The 17,815-nt window shown below is 40.9% G+C and overlaps 1 protein-coding gene across 2 annotated transcripts in view; it reads left to right on the top strand.

Annotated features, from left to right (window-relative positions):
* Positions 1-16,749, top strand: part of LOC308494672 (vascular endothelial growth factor receptor kdr-like) — a 334,242-nt gene extending 317,493 nt beyond the window's left edge. For both annotated transcript variants that reach the window (XM_081042530.1, XM_081042529.1), the window contains one exon: positions 13,079-16,749. In XM_081042530.1, coding sequence (XP_080898656.1) covers positions 13,079-13,280 — 202 coding nt within the window. In that variant the 3' untranslated portion in view covers positions 13,281-16,749. The remainder of the gene's footprint in view (positions 1-13,078) is intronic.
* The last annotated feature ends 1,066 nt before the right edge of the window (positions 16,750-17,815 follow it).

Here is a 17,815-nt window from a genome sequence, read left to right as displayed (position 1 = left end):
ATTTTAACTATAATGTGTCTTGGTGTGGACCTGTTTGGGTTTATCCTGGTTGGAAGTCTCTGCACTTCCTGGGCTTGTATGTTGGTTTCCTTTATCAGGTTAGGGAAGTTTTCGGACATTATTACCTCAAATATGTTCTCAATCCCTTGCTTCCTTTCTTCACCTTCTGGTATTCCTATCATGTGCATGTTGTTGCACTTGATGTTATCCCAGAGGTCTCTTAAACCATCTTCATTTTTTTTATTCTGTTTTCATTCTGTTGTTATGTTTGACTGATCTCTGGTAACTTGTCTTCTAAGTCACTGATTAGATCTTCTGCTTCATCTAACCTGCTGTTAATTCCTTCAAGTGAGTTCTTAATTTTGGTAATTGTGTTCTTTAGTTGTAACTGGTTGTTCGTTATGATTTCTACATCCTTCTTTATGTCTTCTCTAAGCTCCTTAAACATTCTTATTGCCAGTGTTCTGAACTCTGTCTCTAATAGGTTGGTTACCTCTGCTTCATTTGGTTCCAGTTGTGGAGGTTTCTTCTGTTCTTTTATTTGGGACATGTTTCTTTGTTTCCCCATTCTGTCTGCCTCTCTGTGTTTGCTTTGATGTGTTAGGTAGATCCCCTAGAGTTCTTATTTCTTGCTGGGTTATCTTATGTAGTATGTGTCCTTTATATTTGACTTGCACTACTTCATTCTTCTCCTCCGCGTGTGCTCCAAAGGTGACTCCTGTGTTGTGTATATTGTCCTGTTAAAGATATTTAATTGCTTTTTGCTTGTGAGTATGTGGGTTTAACTCCTAGGCTGAGTAGTTGTGAGACGTGGCTCTGCCCACCGCAGGGTGTTCTGCTGCATGAGGATTGACCACTTAAATGTGGTTTGGCCTCTATGGGCTGTTGTGCCTGCAGAGAATTCCCTCTGGGTGTGTGACTTGTAGGTCAAGCACGGTAGTACTCTGGTTTGGTCTGGAGTTGGCTTCTGGATATGTTGAATCTTGTGCCTCTTAAGCTGGGCCCTCACACAGAAGAAGTACAAGATTTAACTTTCCATGCTCTGCATCCCCTGGGAAGCAGTGGCAGCAGCGGTGTGTGTGGCCAGCATCCACTGGCTTCTCACAGCCCGGAAAGCTGTTTTTTTATTTTAATTTTTCTCAAGGTAGTTTTTGATTTCCTGTTTGATTTCTTCTTTGATCCATTGGTTATTTAGTAGTATGTTATTTATTTATTTTTTCATATAGTATGTTATTTAATGTCCATGTATTTGTGTTTTTTGCAGTTTTCTTCCTGTAGGTGATTTCTAGTTTCATGTCATTGTGGTTCAAAAATATGCTTGTTATAGTTTAAATCTTCTTGATTTTATTGAAGCTTGTTTCGTGACCTAATGTGTGGTCTATTCAGGGAAGTGTTCCATATAAGCTTGAGGAAAATGTATGTTCTGCAGTTTGGGGGTGAATCATTCTATAAATGCCTATTAAATCAGTCTGGTCTAATGTGACATTTCAGGCCATTATTTCTGTATTTTCTGTCTGTCCTCATGTTCCCTTCTCTCTTCTCCTTCTGGTATGCCCATTATTCTTATATTGCTCTTTCTGATGGAGTCAGAAAATTCTTGTAGATTTTTTTCATTTCTTTTAAGTCTCAAGTCTCTTTCTTCTTCCATCTGTGGAATTTCCAGGTTTCTATCTTTTATGTCACTGATTCTTTCCTCCATCTGGTCAACTCTACTACCTAAGCTGGCTATTTCATTCTTCATTTCTTCTATTGAGTTCTTAATCTCCAAAAATTCTATTTGGTTCTTTTTAAAAAGTTCAATCTCTTTAGTAAAATTATTGTGTTATTCTTTTTTTTTATTGTGTTATTCTTTGATTCTGTTTCTGTGTTCATTAAATTTCTTTTCTGTGTTTTTCTGCATCTCGTTGAGTTTTTTGCAGAACTGCAATCTTGAGTTCTCTGTCATATAAGTCACATATTTCCATATCTTTAAGTTCCTTTCTGGAGACTTTTCACTTTCTTTCTGAGCTGTCTTCTTGCCTTGGTTATTCATAGCAGTTACTGATTTATTATTTATCTTCCTAGACATCTACAGGAATGGCTTCTGCAACAGGTTCAAAGGAAGGTATTTCTTTTGTTTTCCAGTAATTGTTGGTAGAATGTTTTATTTTCTTTCCGACTGCAGCCTTTTTTTCTCTCTCACAATATAGTGGTATGTTTTCTCTGCACTATTCCAGCTTCTCACACAATGGGCAGATTCCCTGGAAAGTGGGCTTCTCCTCTGTGAATAGTTCGCCTGGGTCACAGGGCGCAGTGTCTGTGTGGTTATGCAGAGAGCTTTAAAAGTTCCAGAGCTCTTCCTGCACCAGATTCAGAGTCCTTGTGTTACAGCAGTTCTGTTTACTCCTGCAGGGATCCGCCCAGATAGGTGGGGTCAGGGGCAGGGTGCGTTGTGAGAGGTGGCACAGAACAATGTCAGTGCCCATCACCACAGCCAATCCTGCTTCCACATCTCCCTCCTCTTTGCCGGAACTAGTTGGGCTCTGAATCTGTGTCTGAGGACAACAGTTCTCAGAACAGCAAATATTCTGTTCTTTTGATTTGATACCACTACTGTTCCGCATCTAGCACTAGGCAGGTGGGGAGGGGCATATTCTGGGAGGGTATGGAGGGGGCGGCTATCTCAGTGCCTAAGTCTTCCATTCTCTGCTCAGCAGTGAGGGCTTAAACTACCATTTTCAGCCTTCTTCCCTAAGTCTTTTCTCCAAGGTCTCTGCCGTGAGCGTTGGGTTCAGCTGTGTTATATATATGTTGTCCCCTCACCCTTGTGGGCCATAAGCGGATCCCTAGCAGTCCGAGTTCTTCCCTCTCCCGCAGCTGCAGTAGTTGCGGGATTCAGGGAGCTCGGAGCACTGAGGTAGGTCTGTGTCCTGTGCCCGCGCAGCTCCGTCTCTGCACTTCTCCCTTCCCTACTTCCCCACTCGTGCGACTTGCTCCCCTATAGGTGAATTCAGCAGTGGGTCTCTTCATCTTGCCTGTGTGCTGTGCAGGGTGTCCTTTGTGGAATTATAGTTGTTAGATTTGTTGTAAATTCCATGGGAGATTTACAGAGGCTCATCTCACGCTGCCATTTTGATGACGTCTCCCTAAAGTAATTCTTGATAGGTATGTGCTTAGTACTGTTTTGTTAATTGGTTTTTTATTGTTTTTGTAGTTGTTCTCTGCTCTTTTTTTTCTTCTCTTCATGTCTTTTATTTATTTTAACCTACCCCCAAAATCCCCTCCCATCATTTACCCTGATAAAGCTAGTACCAATCTACACCATACATAGTTATTCCAATATTATTTACTATATTTCTTATGCTATACCCTACACCCCAATGATTACTTTATAACCTATATGTACTTCTTAATCCTTTCCACTTTTTTACCCACTACTTTCAACCCACTCTCCCATCCAATAACCATCAAAATGTTCTCTGAAGTGTATGATATTCATAGTAGAAGTAGTATGATTGCTGCGCAGTGCATTGTGCCATGTCAAAAAGAACAAGACATAGTTCCTGTCTAGAACAATAGACATGGAAGACAGATGAGTGATTCAGAGGTGGCAGTGGTTGGATAGAAACAGTTTTATGGCAAGTTATATTAAATTCTGAGACTATTGGAAGACTTGTTTAAAAAGGGAATTTAGAAAGTGAATCCAATTTTGAGAATAGATCTTGAAAATGTTTGCTTCAAGTGATTTAGGTTTTCTTATATTTATTAAAAGTGAATTACATAAGATAAGGATGTACATTTTGTTAATAAAATTTCACTTTCTTATGTTTAAAAAAATGTCCTCTGTATCTATGAGTTTGTTACTGTTTTGTTTGTTCATTTACTTTGTTTTTTTAGGTTCCACACGTAAGTGAAAACACAGTGCATCTGTCTTTCTCTGTTTGATGTACTCCACTCAGCACAATAGCCTCCATCCATGCAGCCACAGATGGCAAGAACCCATTCCCTTCCATGGCCGATCAATATTCCATTGTGTATATACCACCTACTCTTTATTCATTCATCCATCGGTGGACACCCATTTTGCCACCCCATCTTGGCCTTGTAAACAATGCTGCAATGGACCATTTTGCCTCCCCATCTTGGCCTTGTAAACAATGCTGCAATGGACATATGGGTACACATGTCCCTTCAAAGTAGTGCTTTTTTTTCTTTGGATAAATACCCAGAAGTGGCATTACTGTGTCTTTTTTTGTCTTCTGTTATAACCTTTGTTTTAAAATCTATTTTGTTTGGTATAAGTATTGCTGTGACAGCTTCCTTTTCTTTCTTTCTTTCTTTCTTTCTTTCTTTCTTTCTTTCTTTCTTTCTTTCTTTCTTTCTTTCTTTCTTTCTTTCTTTCTTTCTCTGTTTTCTCTCTCTCTCTCTCTCTCTCTCTCTCTCTCTCTCTCTCTCTCTCTCTCTCTCTCTCTCTCTCTCTCTCTCTCTCTCTCCCTAACTTTCTTTTCTTTCTTTCCTTCCTTTCTTCCTTCCTTCCTTCCTTCCTTCCTTCCTTCCTTCCTTCCTTCCTTCCTTCCTTCCTTCCTTCCTTCCTTTCAATTTTTATGGAGTATTTTTTTTCCATCCCTTTACTTTCAATCTGTGTGTCTTTTGACGTGAAATTAGTCTGTGGTAGGCAGCATATGTAAGGGTCTTGTTTATTTGTTTGTTTGTTTTAACATTCTGCCACCCTATCTTTTGAGTGGAGTATTTAATCCATTTTCATTTAAAGTAGTTGCTGATAGATATGTAGTTATTGACATTTCATTATTCATTTTTTATTATTTTTTTCACCTTAAAGAAGTCCCTCTGACATTCTTTGTATTACTGGTTTGGTGGTAATGAACTCCTTTAGTGTTTTCTTGTCTGGGAAACTCTTTATCAGTCCTTCAACTCTAAATGATAGCTTTGCCGAGTACAGTAATCATGGTTGTAGTCCTTGTTTTTATCACTTTAAGTATTTTGTGCCAATCCCTTCTGGCCTGCAGTTTCTGTTGAGACATCAGAGACAGTCTTGTGAGAGTTCCCTTGTAGGTAACTACCATGTTTCCCTGAAAATAAGACCTAGCCAGACAATCAGCTCTAAAACATCTTTTGGAGTAAAGATTAATATAAGACCCAGTATTATATTATATTAATTATATCATATTACATTAAAGACCGGGTCCTATATTATAGTAAAATAAGACTGGGTCTTATATTAATTTTTGGTCCAAAAGACGCATTAGAGCTGATTGTCCATCTAGGTCTTATTTTCGGGGAAACACAGTAACGGCTTTCCTCTTGCTGCTTTTAAGATTCTCTCTTTGTCTTTAACCTTTGACATTTTAATTATGATGTGTCTTGATGTGGGCCTGTTTGAGTTTATCTTGTTTGGGACTCCCTGCACTTCCTGGGCTTGTATAACTATTTTCTTTGCCAGGTTAAGGATGCTTTACATTATTTCCTCAAATAGTTTTTCAATCCTTGCTCTCTCTCTTCTCCTTCTGGTACCCCTATGATGCATATTTTGGTATACTTGATGTTGTCCCAGAGGCCTCTTAAACTATCCTAAATTTTTTGATTTTTTTGTTGTTGTTCTGATTGGGTGTTTTATGCTACCTTATCTTCTAAATCACTGATTTGATCCTCTGCTTCATCTACTGTTGATTCTCTCTATTATACAGTCCATTTCAATTATTATATTCTTTATTTCTGACTGGTTCTTTTTTTGTTTTCTATTTCATTTTTATATTTCCTATCTCTTTGTTGAAGTTCTCTCTGAGATCATTGAGCATCCTTACAGCCAGTGTTTTGAACTCTGCACCTGATACAATGCTTGTCTTCATTTTGTTTAGTTCTTTTTCTGAAGATTTGTTCTTTTATTTGGGACATGTTTCTTTGTCTCCAATTTAGCTGTCTCCTTCTGTTCGTTTCTGTCTGTTGGGTAGGGCTGCTAAGCCTCCCAGTCTTAGTAGAGTGGTCTTATTTAGTAGGTGCCCTGTGGGGCCCAGTGGTACAGTCCCCACGTTCACCTTAGTTAGGTTCTGCAGATGTATCCCTTGTGTGGGTTGTGTGTGTTCTCTTGTTGTAGTTGAGCCTTGATGCTGTTGGCACTTCAATGGGAGGGATTGACCCTCAGGCTGATTGGTTGTAAGGACTGGCTGTGACTACAGTAGAGGAGCTACAGTGCAAGGGCTGACCCTACAGAGCTGGATTCACGTTAGCAGGGCTCTGGTGCTTGCTGAGTCTACCCTTTGAGTGTCATCCTTGGAGGTGGTTGGATGAAACTCTGGCTCAGTCTGAAGCTGGTTACCAGGTGTGTTAGCACCAAGCCCTCCTGGGAGGTGCCCCACCACAGGCCAAGTTCATCAGTATCTGTGCCCTGCCTGGGGCCACATGGCATGAGCCACAAAGCAATCTACAGATGGCCACTACTTGCACTGGGCTTTGCAGTTCCTTGAGAGGCCAAGCCACAAACTGAGGCTAGGTCCCACTAGTGCCAGGCTTGGGGCTGTTTACCAAGATGTACAGGACACACTGAGGTGAGATGCTGCCTGTTTGGGTTTTGTGAAACTTTTAGAGATTTTAGAAACCTTTGAGAGATTTCTTTTGGCAGCATAAGCTGTATAGAGAAACCACTGGAAGCAGCTTGGGTGGTCCCACAAGTTGGGTGGGGTGGTGTCTCAGGGCAGCACCAGATTGGGGCAAACAAATGGTGTTAGCTATGTTGATGGAGACTCAGATATGTGTGTCTTTTATTTCGATTTGTTGGTTTTCTTTAGTGTTTGTAGGGGTTCCTTTATTTTCATTTTTTGTGTATTTTTGTAGGTTTTTGGTTGTAGTTTGTAGTTACCATGAGGTTAATATTTTTTAAAGCTATAATTGGCTTTATTAAATGATTCATGAAGGGAACAGCATCCCATCTAGCAAGTAGACAGGTTTTCAAAGGCAGAGAGGGGGTGGACAAAGGAACTTATTAGCAATGAATGCATTTTTTCAGGCAGTTGCCCTCCTAAGGGGAATGGAAGGGGATCCATCAGAGGATTGCTTTCTAGTGATGACCAGGAAATTCCAGGTTTGCTGGTTACAGGTCACATTCCTGGAGAATAAGTAAGCTGTAATGAGGTTAAGTATTAAGTGTTGTTTTGCTGATGTGGGGCCTTAACACATGTTTATCTATAGCAGTCTATTTTGAAAGCTGATAGGCATTTAAGATCAAACACATTATAAAACCACTACATTTTTACCCCTCCCCAACACCATGTTTTTGATGTCATATTTCATATCTTTTTATTTTTTGTGTGTCCCTCTTTGTTTAGTTATAGTTAATTTTGCTACTTCTTTCTTTTAACCTTCATGTTGGCTTTTTAAGTGTTTGATCCCCTATGTTTATTATATATTTGCTTTTACTGGTGAGATTTTTTTCTTTCCTGTATTTTCTTATTTCTGGTTATGGCCTTTGGTTCTCTGCATAAAGAAGACCCTTTAACATTTATTGTAATTACAGTTTAGTGATTGTGAACTCCTTTAGTTTTTGCTTGTCTAAGAAACCCTTTATCTCTCCTTCAATTCTGAATGATAATCTTGATGGGTATAGTATTCTAGGTTGTAGGTGTCTTTTTTGCATCACTTTAAATATTTCCTGCCACACCCTTTTGGCCTGTAAAATTGATGATGAGAAATCATCTGATAGCCTTTTGGGGTTTTATGTGACTTATTATTTCCCTCTTGCTCCATTCAAGTTTGTCTCTTTATCATTTTTTTTCTTTCTTACTTTCTTTATTTTTTCTTTTTCTTCTGTTTTTTTTTTTGCCATTTTAATGATATTATGTCTTTCTGTGAGTCTTTTGGGGTTCATCTTGTTTGGTACTCTCTGTGTTTCCTGTACCTGGATGTCTGTTTCCTTCCCCAGATAAGGAAAGTTTTCAGCCATTATTTCTTCATATATACTTTCTTCCCTTTTCTCTCTCTCTTCTCCTTCTAGAATCCCTGCAATAGAAACAGTAAAGTGTGTGATCTTGTCCCATAGGTCTCTACTACCCTCATTTTTAAATGTGTTTTTTTTTTTTCATTTTGCTGCTCTGATTGGGTGATTTCCACTATTCTGTTTTGCAGGTCTTGCTAATCTGTTGTTCTGGATTAACTAATCTGCTGTCAATGCTTTCTAAAGTACTTTTTTCATTCCAATTATTGTATTCTTAATTTCTGATTGTTTATTTATTATATTTTCTACCCTTTTGTTGAAATTCTCTCTGAATTCTTCTGTTCTACTCTCAAGTTTATTGCACATCTTTATGACTATTTCCTTGAATTTTTTATCATGCAAATTACTTTTCTTTATTTCTTTCAAGTTTTTCCTCTGGGATTTTGTTTTCCTTCTTCCTTCATTTGAGCTATATTCTTCTTTTTCCCCATTTTGTTTAACTTTCTATTTTTTTCCCATGAGCTAGAGGAAATAGCTATCTCTTTCAATCTTTAAAAAGTGGACTTGTGTAGAAGTAGCCTCTGTGAAGACTGTCCAAGATGGTTTATAGGCTGGTTGATGTTGAGGCAGGCTTTGCAGTGCCTGGTGTGTTGCATGGCCAGAAAGAGAGGGTTCCAGGTGGGGTAGCCTAGTGTACATTCATGTGCTGTAGCTCCCTATTGTTCTGGCTGTCCCTGGTGAGAATGGAATCAGGGTTTGGAAACCTTATATTAATTTCTGCTCCAAAAGACATGTGTGTGCTTCCTTGCCCTTCTGATCTGGGCATGGCTGCCCAGTGTGTGCATGGCATACCCTGTTGCTTTGTCTGTTACTGAGCTGAGTCTGTGAGGAGCTGCCGTGTGTGTGTGTGTGACAGCACCCTACTTGTTCTACACTTTCTCCAGGCAGGGCAACTGTGCATTCACATGCAGCAGTGCCCTATCGGTTCTACACTTTCTCTATATGGGGCAGCCCTGTGTGCATGTACCATGATGCCTTGGTAGTTCTTCATTTTCTTTGGGTTCTGTAATCCTATGTGCACATACAGCATTTCCGTACTAGTTCCACACTTTCTCCCAATGGGGTGGCCCTGTGTGCAGGCACTGCATTACCCTGCTAGTTCCACACTTTCTCTGGGTGGGGTAGCTTTATGTGTATGTGCAGCAGCACCCTACTGGTTTCATACTTTCCTTGGATGAGGAAGCCCTATGTACAAGAACTACAGTGCCCTGCTAATTTTACACTTTCTCTGGATGGGGCAGCCCTATGTGTGTGTGGAGCTCAGTAGTTGTGTGCAGCAGTGCTTTGTTGTACCTGCTGAATCAATTTCTAGGTGGAGAATCCCTGTGTTTGAGCACTCTGGCACCCTCCTGTTCCTGTTGTAGGTAGCTCCATGAGGAGTGCCTTGGGATGGGTACAGCAGCCCTGAAGGTTGGCCAGATCACCTGAATAGAACTCCCTCTTGCTATCCAAGTGCAGGGGAAATGCAAAGAATTGCACTCACTGGTCCCTCTGGTCCTGGAGAGTTCCCTCAGCTCCTGAAGTGCTCTCACAGTTCCCCAACCTTCTCTGTGTGGTCTCTTTCTTTAGTTTGTTGTACAAAAGCTGTTAATTTGGCCCTCTTTCATCTCTCAGGAAGAATTGCTTTAAATATGAATGTACATATGATGTGTCCTTGGGAGGGGACAAGCTCAGCATCTTCCAATGCCCCATCTTAGACCTGCCTCTCCTTAATGTCTTTTGGTGATTCCTGGTTTCAGGCCTCTTAAGATTCCCAGTCTAAGGATACATGGTAGATAAAGAGTAAACTCCGTGAATTCACTACATTGTTGTACCTCAAATCCTTAGGTTCCTAAGCTATTTGACTTCTTTTTTCCAGTTTTCAGAGTCCTTCTATCATTTTCTGTTGAGCTGTTTCCAGGACATTTAGTTGTATTTAAATGGGAGTCACAGAGAAATGAAAGTCTATGCCATTTTGTTAGTATTTGCTTTTTATTCTTCACAGCTGCACTATAAATTTCTCCTGAGCAAGCTCATTCCATCAAGCTGGGATATTGGCAGTCCCAAAAGTCATTGAATGTCATCATCAAGAGTTTAGGGAAAAATGTGTACTGCCATTCATCTGGGAATGCTATTAAGCCAGCAATAGCCCTGAGCAAGGGCAGAGCAGTTTATTGCTCTTTGTTCATGTTGGGAAAGAATGTGTTCTCTACACATGCTCCTGTAGATTTCATTTGAGATCTGCTGGAAATTCAGGTTTCAATGTTGATTCATGATTTGTGTAGTTTTCAGGGCAGCCACCTGTGACATACAGTAATTCCAGTTTCTTGTCCTTTTTTCTTTTCATGTGCATCACATCTAACCAGGTTCAGTTTTTCAGAAAGCCACTAGACTTGGCATTGGGCTGCAGGTATAAACTATGTTACTCTGGGTCAGCCATCACTTGTTTTGCCATATCTAGGGCTCAAATACAGCCCTATGCACAATTCCTTTGCCTGCAGCATTCTCATATCTATCACAACAATTCCACTCAAAGACCAAGGCGGCCATATATGGTTGTGCAGGTTGTGTCCTGTACAAGGGTACCCAGGCCATGTATCCTGGAATGGTGACACATCTATTGTTTTCCCGAAGATAGGGCCCTTTTCTGTAATCCACTCAAAAATGCCAAATGGTCTACCCTGTCAATGTTCATCCCTCTACAATTGATCCATGACTAAGGAAACCTAATACTTCTAATTGGAAGCATTGCTTTGAGCATTCCTCTGAAAATTTTGGAAAAGAGCCTTAACTACCTTTCTGAACTTCATTTTCCTTATTTATATAATGGCAAAAAATAATGGTTATTTTGTATGGACATTTTAAGTGAAATTAAATGAGACTGAATACATACAAGTGGTTGTAAATTGTGACGTTCTGTACAACTGGTGGTCATTGTACTACAGTCTAGATGAAGAAATAAAACAAATATTAAAAAGTCACCAACCAAACAAAGCCGGGAATGTAAAATGGTACAAGGGATGGAGCAAAGGGAACGCAGTAATACTAACAGCTAACACTTTTAAAACACTTACCATGTACCAGTCTGTTCCAACTACCGTGTTTCCCTGAAAATAAGACTGGGTCTTATATTAATTTTTGCTCCAAAAGATGCATTATGGCTTATGTTCAGGGGATGTCATCTTGAAAAATCATGCTAGGGCTTATTTTCTAGTTAGGTCTTATTTTCCAGGAAACACGGTAGTTTATGTGTAAAAACATATTTTGCCATTACAATTCTATGTGGTAATTATGTGTTTCCTTGATGAGGAAACTGAGGCACAGAGAGACTTAGTAACTTAACCAATAGCATAGCTGGGATTTGAACCTAAGAAGTCTGGCCTCTAGAGTCCTCTCTTCTGATTACAAACCTTAAGAGTTCAGAAAGGGAAGGCTTCCATACTGGGATGGTAGGGTGTGGCTTTCTGGAAAAGTGAGATCTGAATAAGACCTGTGAAGATAAGTATAATTTAGATGAGTGTGTAAGAAGAGAGAAGGTATTCCAGTTAGAAAAAGGTATGAGCAAAAGCAGAGAAAGAAGGAGGCCAAGAAGTGTTTGACAGGTAGGAGAATAGACAGGTTTGGCTATGGTGGGGAAATGAGGTGGCTCCGGGTCCACTTAACCAAGGCCTATTTTTAGGACAAAGCTGAAACGTTTATTCTCAATGGGAGATGATATGACACTTGTTATCATAGCCTCTCTCAAGTTAGGCAGCTTTTACCCAGGAGATAAATGTCTTAAGCCACAAAAGAGTAAGTGGTAATGGTGAGAGTAAGGCATCTTCTACCTGCCAGAGGAACCATACATGCTTAAGTGATAAGACACCAACCATATCAGGGGTCCACTTTGTTACAGAGGCCTGGGCCCTTCATACATGATTCCCTAGCCCCATATTCCCTGAACCCATGCAAGCTTATTTAAGAAGGGTATGGGGGATGCTGTAACATTTTTACAACTTGAAAAATTCTAGATGTAACTGAACCAGATTCCAGGAAAAATAAATATTTGTTTTGTTTCCTAGGAGCTGGTGTAGAATACAATTATAGCTCTTAATCAAAGTTACTATGTAAAGTACTCTCATTAAATACCCATTAAGAGCTCTGTTAACCTCGTAGAAAGATGGGGGCTCTTGCCCCCAGATCATAACCCAGCATTTGGCTCCAGAAAGCCTGGGACCCAAAATAGTCTGTACAACAAGGAAGGACCCTTGGGGCAGTGCCCACAGGCACTAACCTCCACTCAGGGCTGCCAAGGATTGTTGGATGAGAGAGACACAGAGAGAAGGAAGTTCCATTCTGCCATAGGGGCTCAGGATGAGGAAGAGAGGGAACAGGAGTAGAGAGACTCAGGGCCCTGATGCCACTACAGTACTCCAGGATCCAGAGAAGGGAATTGCTTCCTGCTGCTCCACCCCTACTGAAATCACTCTGGGAGGCCAGGAAACCTTTCACTCCTGCTTTTACATATGAGGAAAGTGAGTGATAGTCAAGAGAAAAACTAGTGTAGGGTGACAGAGGATTCTTCTTGTGGCAGAAAGCACGATACCTGAAAGCTTTAAGTTAAACTATATGCAATTGCCGTTTTTATAGGCCAAAAATAGTCAAATAAGATATTAGAGCCTGAAAGACCTTAAAGACCATCTAATCCAACTCTCTTTCCTCATATTCATCCTACAGATGAAGAAATTGAAGTCCATAACGTGACTCTTCCAAAGTTACACAACTTTGTAGAATTTCCTGGGGCTTGAGGCAGTATTAACAGTGACTATAAGCCACATTGTAAATATTCCTGGTGGCTTGCCCCAGTCAGATTAGAAACTGCCTGCTAGAAAGGACCACAATTCCAATTCCTATTTCTTGAGTTTTCCCATTTGCCTAGCACAAGATCACCACATCAGTGCATTTACACCTACACTGACCTTTGGCTTCCCCAAAGGGAGAAACTTGTTCTTTTCAAAAGAAGCTTCCTCAATGTCTGCCAGCCTCTGGAACTCCTCTGTCTAAAATATGCTCTCCTATCTGCCAAACTATCAGTCCTAAGCTAAGCATGTGTTTTTTTTTTCTCCCTCTGACCAGCCTGAGAACTGTCAGCAAGAACAACGAGACCATTCAGAGGGAGACTGAGATCGAGTTTGTAAAATACCACTCAGCCCTTGAGCTTGAAGAGGAAGACCAGATGAAAGAGACTTCCCTCCTGCCACTGGATCCCACCCTTGAATGCCACAGTCCACCACCTGACTATAACTCTGTGGTCCACTATAGTATTCTACCCATGTAATCTAATACCAGTGCCCTTCCTTTGCTGCCCCTTTTCAAACTAATCTCTTTTTGCCTCAGAAATCCCCAATTCTTTCCACGCCCAGGTCATAATAACAGAATTATTAACTTGGGATTGGAGAATGAAAGAACATCTTGACAGAGAATCTCTATTCTTCACACCTTTGGGGGGTACAGCTGGCCTAAACCAGGCCCCCAGGCTTGATAGAGAGACAACAAGATGTTCAGTCCCATTTCTTTTCCTATTAAACACCAGTTGCCCTACTTGGGTGTTACAGACCCACAACAGCACCTTCAGTAATTCCATATGTAACCATCCCAACTTGGTCCATTATACTTCTATGAAGGCCACTAAAAGGAACAATATCTGTTGACCCCTCAAAGACCTCCAGAGCCTCCAATCAGGAACTTTGACCCCATCATATTCAGATCTTAATAATCAGCCTCCAAGCAGGGCTTCGTGGACTTTTACCTGGATATGTTTTCTTAGAAACAATTAAAGCAGCCATTGTTCAGACCTAAAATCTACTGGGATTTGACAGTGGAAGTAGTAGACAGCTCTTTGCCTGCAATGTTTCCTATGGGGCATCTAACACTCCACAGCCTCCTTTGCATTCAAGCAATTTCTAGCAGCTCCAATGGGAGCTGGGCATGCCTTATATATTTAGGATACTCTCCACATACACTGCCAGTATCATCACCTTTGTGTTGTGCCCATGCCAGAAAACATCCAATCAGATTCTCTGGCTACTACCCAATACTCATGTGGATTTCAAGAACACCATGATTTTAATATATAAGCCCCCAAATCCACATGCCAGGTAAACAGCAGCACACAAAGTGTATCTGCATGGACTCAGACAAAAGAAATGAGGGGAGGGTTTGTACCTGCTGCCCTTCCAGATTGCTGCCACTTCCAGAAAGCCCCTGTAGCTACCTCTCTGTTGAAGGAGGAAACTGTAGTTCTCCTCCTGGGGGCCAAGGGTGATTATGCTAAATACTGACACTATCTGTAGTCTCCCCTTTCAAAAGCAACTATGCAGTTGAATCACATCGAACAAGGCAGTTCCTCCCAACTGCACCCTAAACCAAAGATCATGAAGCTACACCAGGCTAGACAACATGCTCATTCCTGGATTGCATGAGGAGACTATCCACTGACTTTAAAAGTAGCGAGCCTCCACACAGGGCTATAAGTCCTAAAAAAAAAAACACCCTGGTTTGGGAGATATTCAGAACCAAAAGGTAACTGCAAACCTTTTTACCTGCCCATGACTTAGCCTACTGACAATACTAGAACATCTGTGCTTGGCTCAACAAGTAGTGCCACGTGTGTGGTGGAAGAAATGGGGGAATCACCACCAGCCTCCAACCACTGTGTTTCCCTGAAAATAAGACCTAACTGGAAAATAAGCCCTAGCATGATTTTTTCAGGATGACATCCTCTGATCATAAGCCCTAATACATCTTTTGGAGCAAAAATTAGTATAAGATCCAGTCTTATTTTCAGGGAAATACAGTGCTACTAGGGTGGTCCTCTTCTTCCAGCTTTCTTCAAGAAGTTGTTATGTTGTGGCTGTGCTCCCAGGAAATGGTCTGAATAAGCTTTGCCACTGACTTAAGTAGATCCTGTGAGTTGAATGAAGTAAGCTACCACTAGGAGGTTATGGTGAAAGGCCAAGCCTTGTTCCTTCCTCTTGCCTGTCTCTGCTGAGGAAATGATGGGTCTAGAGATAGGGAGAAATTGGTCATCATTTGGACACCTATCCAGTGAGAATTCCCAGTTGAAACTGATGTTCAGCCGCTTTGCTATGGGACAGCCTTGGCTAACACAAATTATGCGTAGTGGGATACGCAGGAACAGAGTCAATGATACTCTCGTCACATTTCTGATTTAGCTTAACTGGGGGAAAGAGTCTTTCAAGTGTTCAAAAAATTCTCCAGCAATGTGCATCATTCTTCTATCCAGTGTTTTAGTGAAGAGAAGCTCATCCCATAATTCGTTCAGCAAGAGGATTCCCCTTTGGCTGGACATGGTTGTATTGCATCTGCTTTATAAAAAGTGTTTCCTTGAGGCACACGCTGACCAGAACTTTCAACAGGACTTTATGTAGCTACAAAGGCAATATAGACATCTTCAGTAAATTCCAAGGATCCCTCACAAGATGTCTCAGGAAATATAATTTATGAAGAAATGACCACATTCCTCTCCATAAGATTTCATGATGGGATGCTTAGACCAGCAAACAACAGTAACATTTTAAAGTGTTAAACTGTTGAACTAAACATTACTCTGAAGTTCCAGCTTTTGAATTGATATCATTCATACCTTATCTTGTTAGCATAATTAAGTCTGGACTAGCTGTCTTAGAGCAAAAAGCCACTTCAAAGTGGGCTGCCTTGGCCCAATTACTTAAGGCAATTGCCTCCATTTTTTCACTACTGTTCTCAACTGCTGAAGATCTCTTTTGTCTCTGTCCCCATTCTTCACTGTACCTCATATTGTGCCAAGGCCAGGGAAGATAAGCAGTAAGGGAGGCTCCTCACTTCTGTTTACCCCCTGAATGGGGGGAAACCTCCGTCAAGAAGGTCCCTTCTCACCTGCAGGATGGGCAGGTATCCCAGCCCTCTGCAGACCATGGTGAGCAGGTACAGTGAAGCAACCAGCGTTCCATTATCTTGTTGAAATATTCTTGTCCACAGCCTACAGTGGATACATTACACAAATGTTACTGTCTTTTGTTGATATTTTACTAACTAATCTATTGTTTTAAGCTTAACTATTACTCCTTCCAATTACTAGAGTATATTTTTATGTAGCCATATACACATATATACAGAAATGATGTTTCTAACTTGTTATGCCAAACCAAAAGTTGCGTATTATAATGGCAACCTTTCTGAAGGTTGAACCACCTCTCATGCAGAGTGACCAATGGTTTCCAATAATAGTTCCAAATGTCAGACACCGCATTCCTCTCTGGGAATTACGAGACTACATCTTCTTGCACTGAGCTGCTTCCAGTGCTCCAGGTTGGGCAAATGTTCTGTCAAGCTCTAGGTAAGTTTCACTCTGCTGATAGCTGCCCTTCACCCAAAAGAATGAGAAGGGGAAACGAAGAATGGGTTGGTATTGACTCTATTACCTATACAATTACTTGTGAGGTTGGGGAGTGAAACTTGAATCGTTAAGGGAGTCCAACTAACCAAGTTTCTCAGGGATTGTTGCATGGCCCCCAGGATTATTTCTAGTAACTTGTCTTTCTCTAATTTAGTTGTTAAAGTCTCAAGATCTTGCACTCAACATGATGGACTTTTCTTTGTCACATTCTCTGGACTATTTAACTTATTATTTCCAGACCATGGGAACAACAAGGCCCTTAGGACTTGGAGACACTTTGGACTCTCCAAATGAAAATTCTGAGGCCTCCAATATCCTTCTTAGGAGAATAAATGCATAGCTCACTGACAATTGCTTTTATTTGCCTATTTGGACTCCTGTGTATCTGTGAGTGCTTAGCAGCAGACTTATTAGGGAATCACTCCCAGGAGTTGGCAAAGGTGATTTTGCATTGCTGGGAAGGGTACTTTGGCTAAGATGCCCCCCTCTGCTCTGCAGTTCTACAAACACTCACCACCTCCAAGAGGCCCTCTGACACCAATATATATATATATATATATATATATATATATATATATATATATATATATATATATATATATTCATGCCAAAAGTAGCTGATAACAGAGACAGGTCTGGTTTGCATACAGAGTGCTAATCTCACTCTGGAATGGTCACCAGCAGCTAGGCTGTGCTTTGTTTTCACAGTCCCTCCATTCCCCATAAACAATGTGATTCCTCCCAGAGATCCATTCTTACCTCATTCCTACCTCTCTAATCTTATCTCTTGGAAGGCATTTGAGGTGAGTTATTCAAAGAAATCACAGACCCCTCTCCCTCTGGCACCCAGACATACACTTACAGCTAAGGTAGCAGCAGTAGTGCAACCACAGGGACATGGCTGGCTGGCCCTGCCAATAAGTAGTCTGATGCAAGACTTCAGTTCTTTGAGACATGGAACTACTCATCTGTCTCAGATAAGTCCTCACTATATTATTTTTCCTCTCTGAATTATGTAAAAGGCCCATCAACCTTTAGGGCCATCCTACCCGGCTGGTATTTCCCCCCTACCAAGAGGATGCCATTCTGAACTGGGACAGCTATTCCCCTTAAGTAAAAGAAAACCATTTGCTCCAGAAATCGGGTAACAGAAGAATGATAGGACGTTTTTGGTAGAGGATTGTCCTTTAACCCCTACCTTGTAATATCAAATTTTCAGTTTACCACACAGAGAAAATGGGAAACTCTCCTTTGGACTGATGATACTGCCATGCTAATAAGGAGGTGGGCAGAGGGCCCTGGCTGGTCAATGAATGAAGGTCAGGATAGTGCAATGTAGGGCTCAACAAATTTCCAGCTCTGATAAAAAAATTCCACTATGTAAAAAGCAACCCTCTACCTCCCATAGCTCACAT

The sequence above is a fragment of the Rhinolophus hipposideros genome, assembly GCF_964194185.1.
Source record: "Rhinolophus hipposideros genome assembly, chromosome: X".
NCBI classification, from domain to species: Eukaryota; Metazoa; Chordata; class Mammalia; order Chiroptera; family Rhinolophidae; genus Rhinolophus; species Rhinolophus hipposideros.
This window is presented reverse-complemented; position numbering and strand designations above follow the sequence as displayed.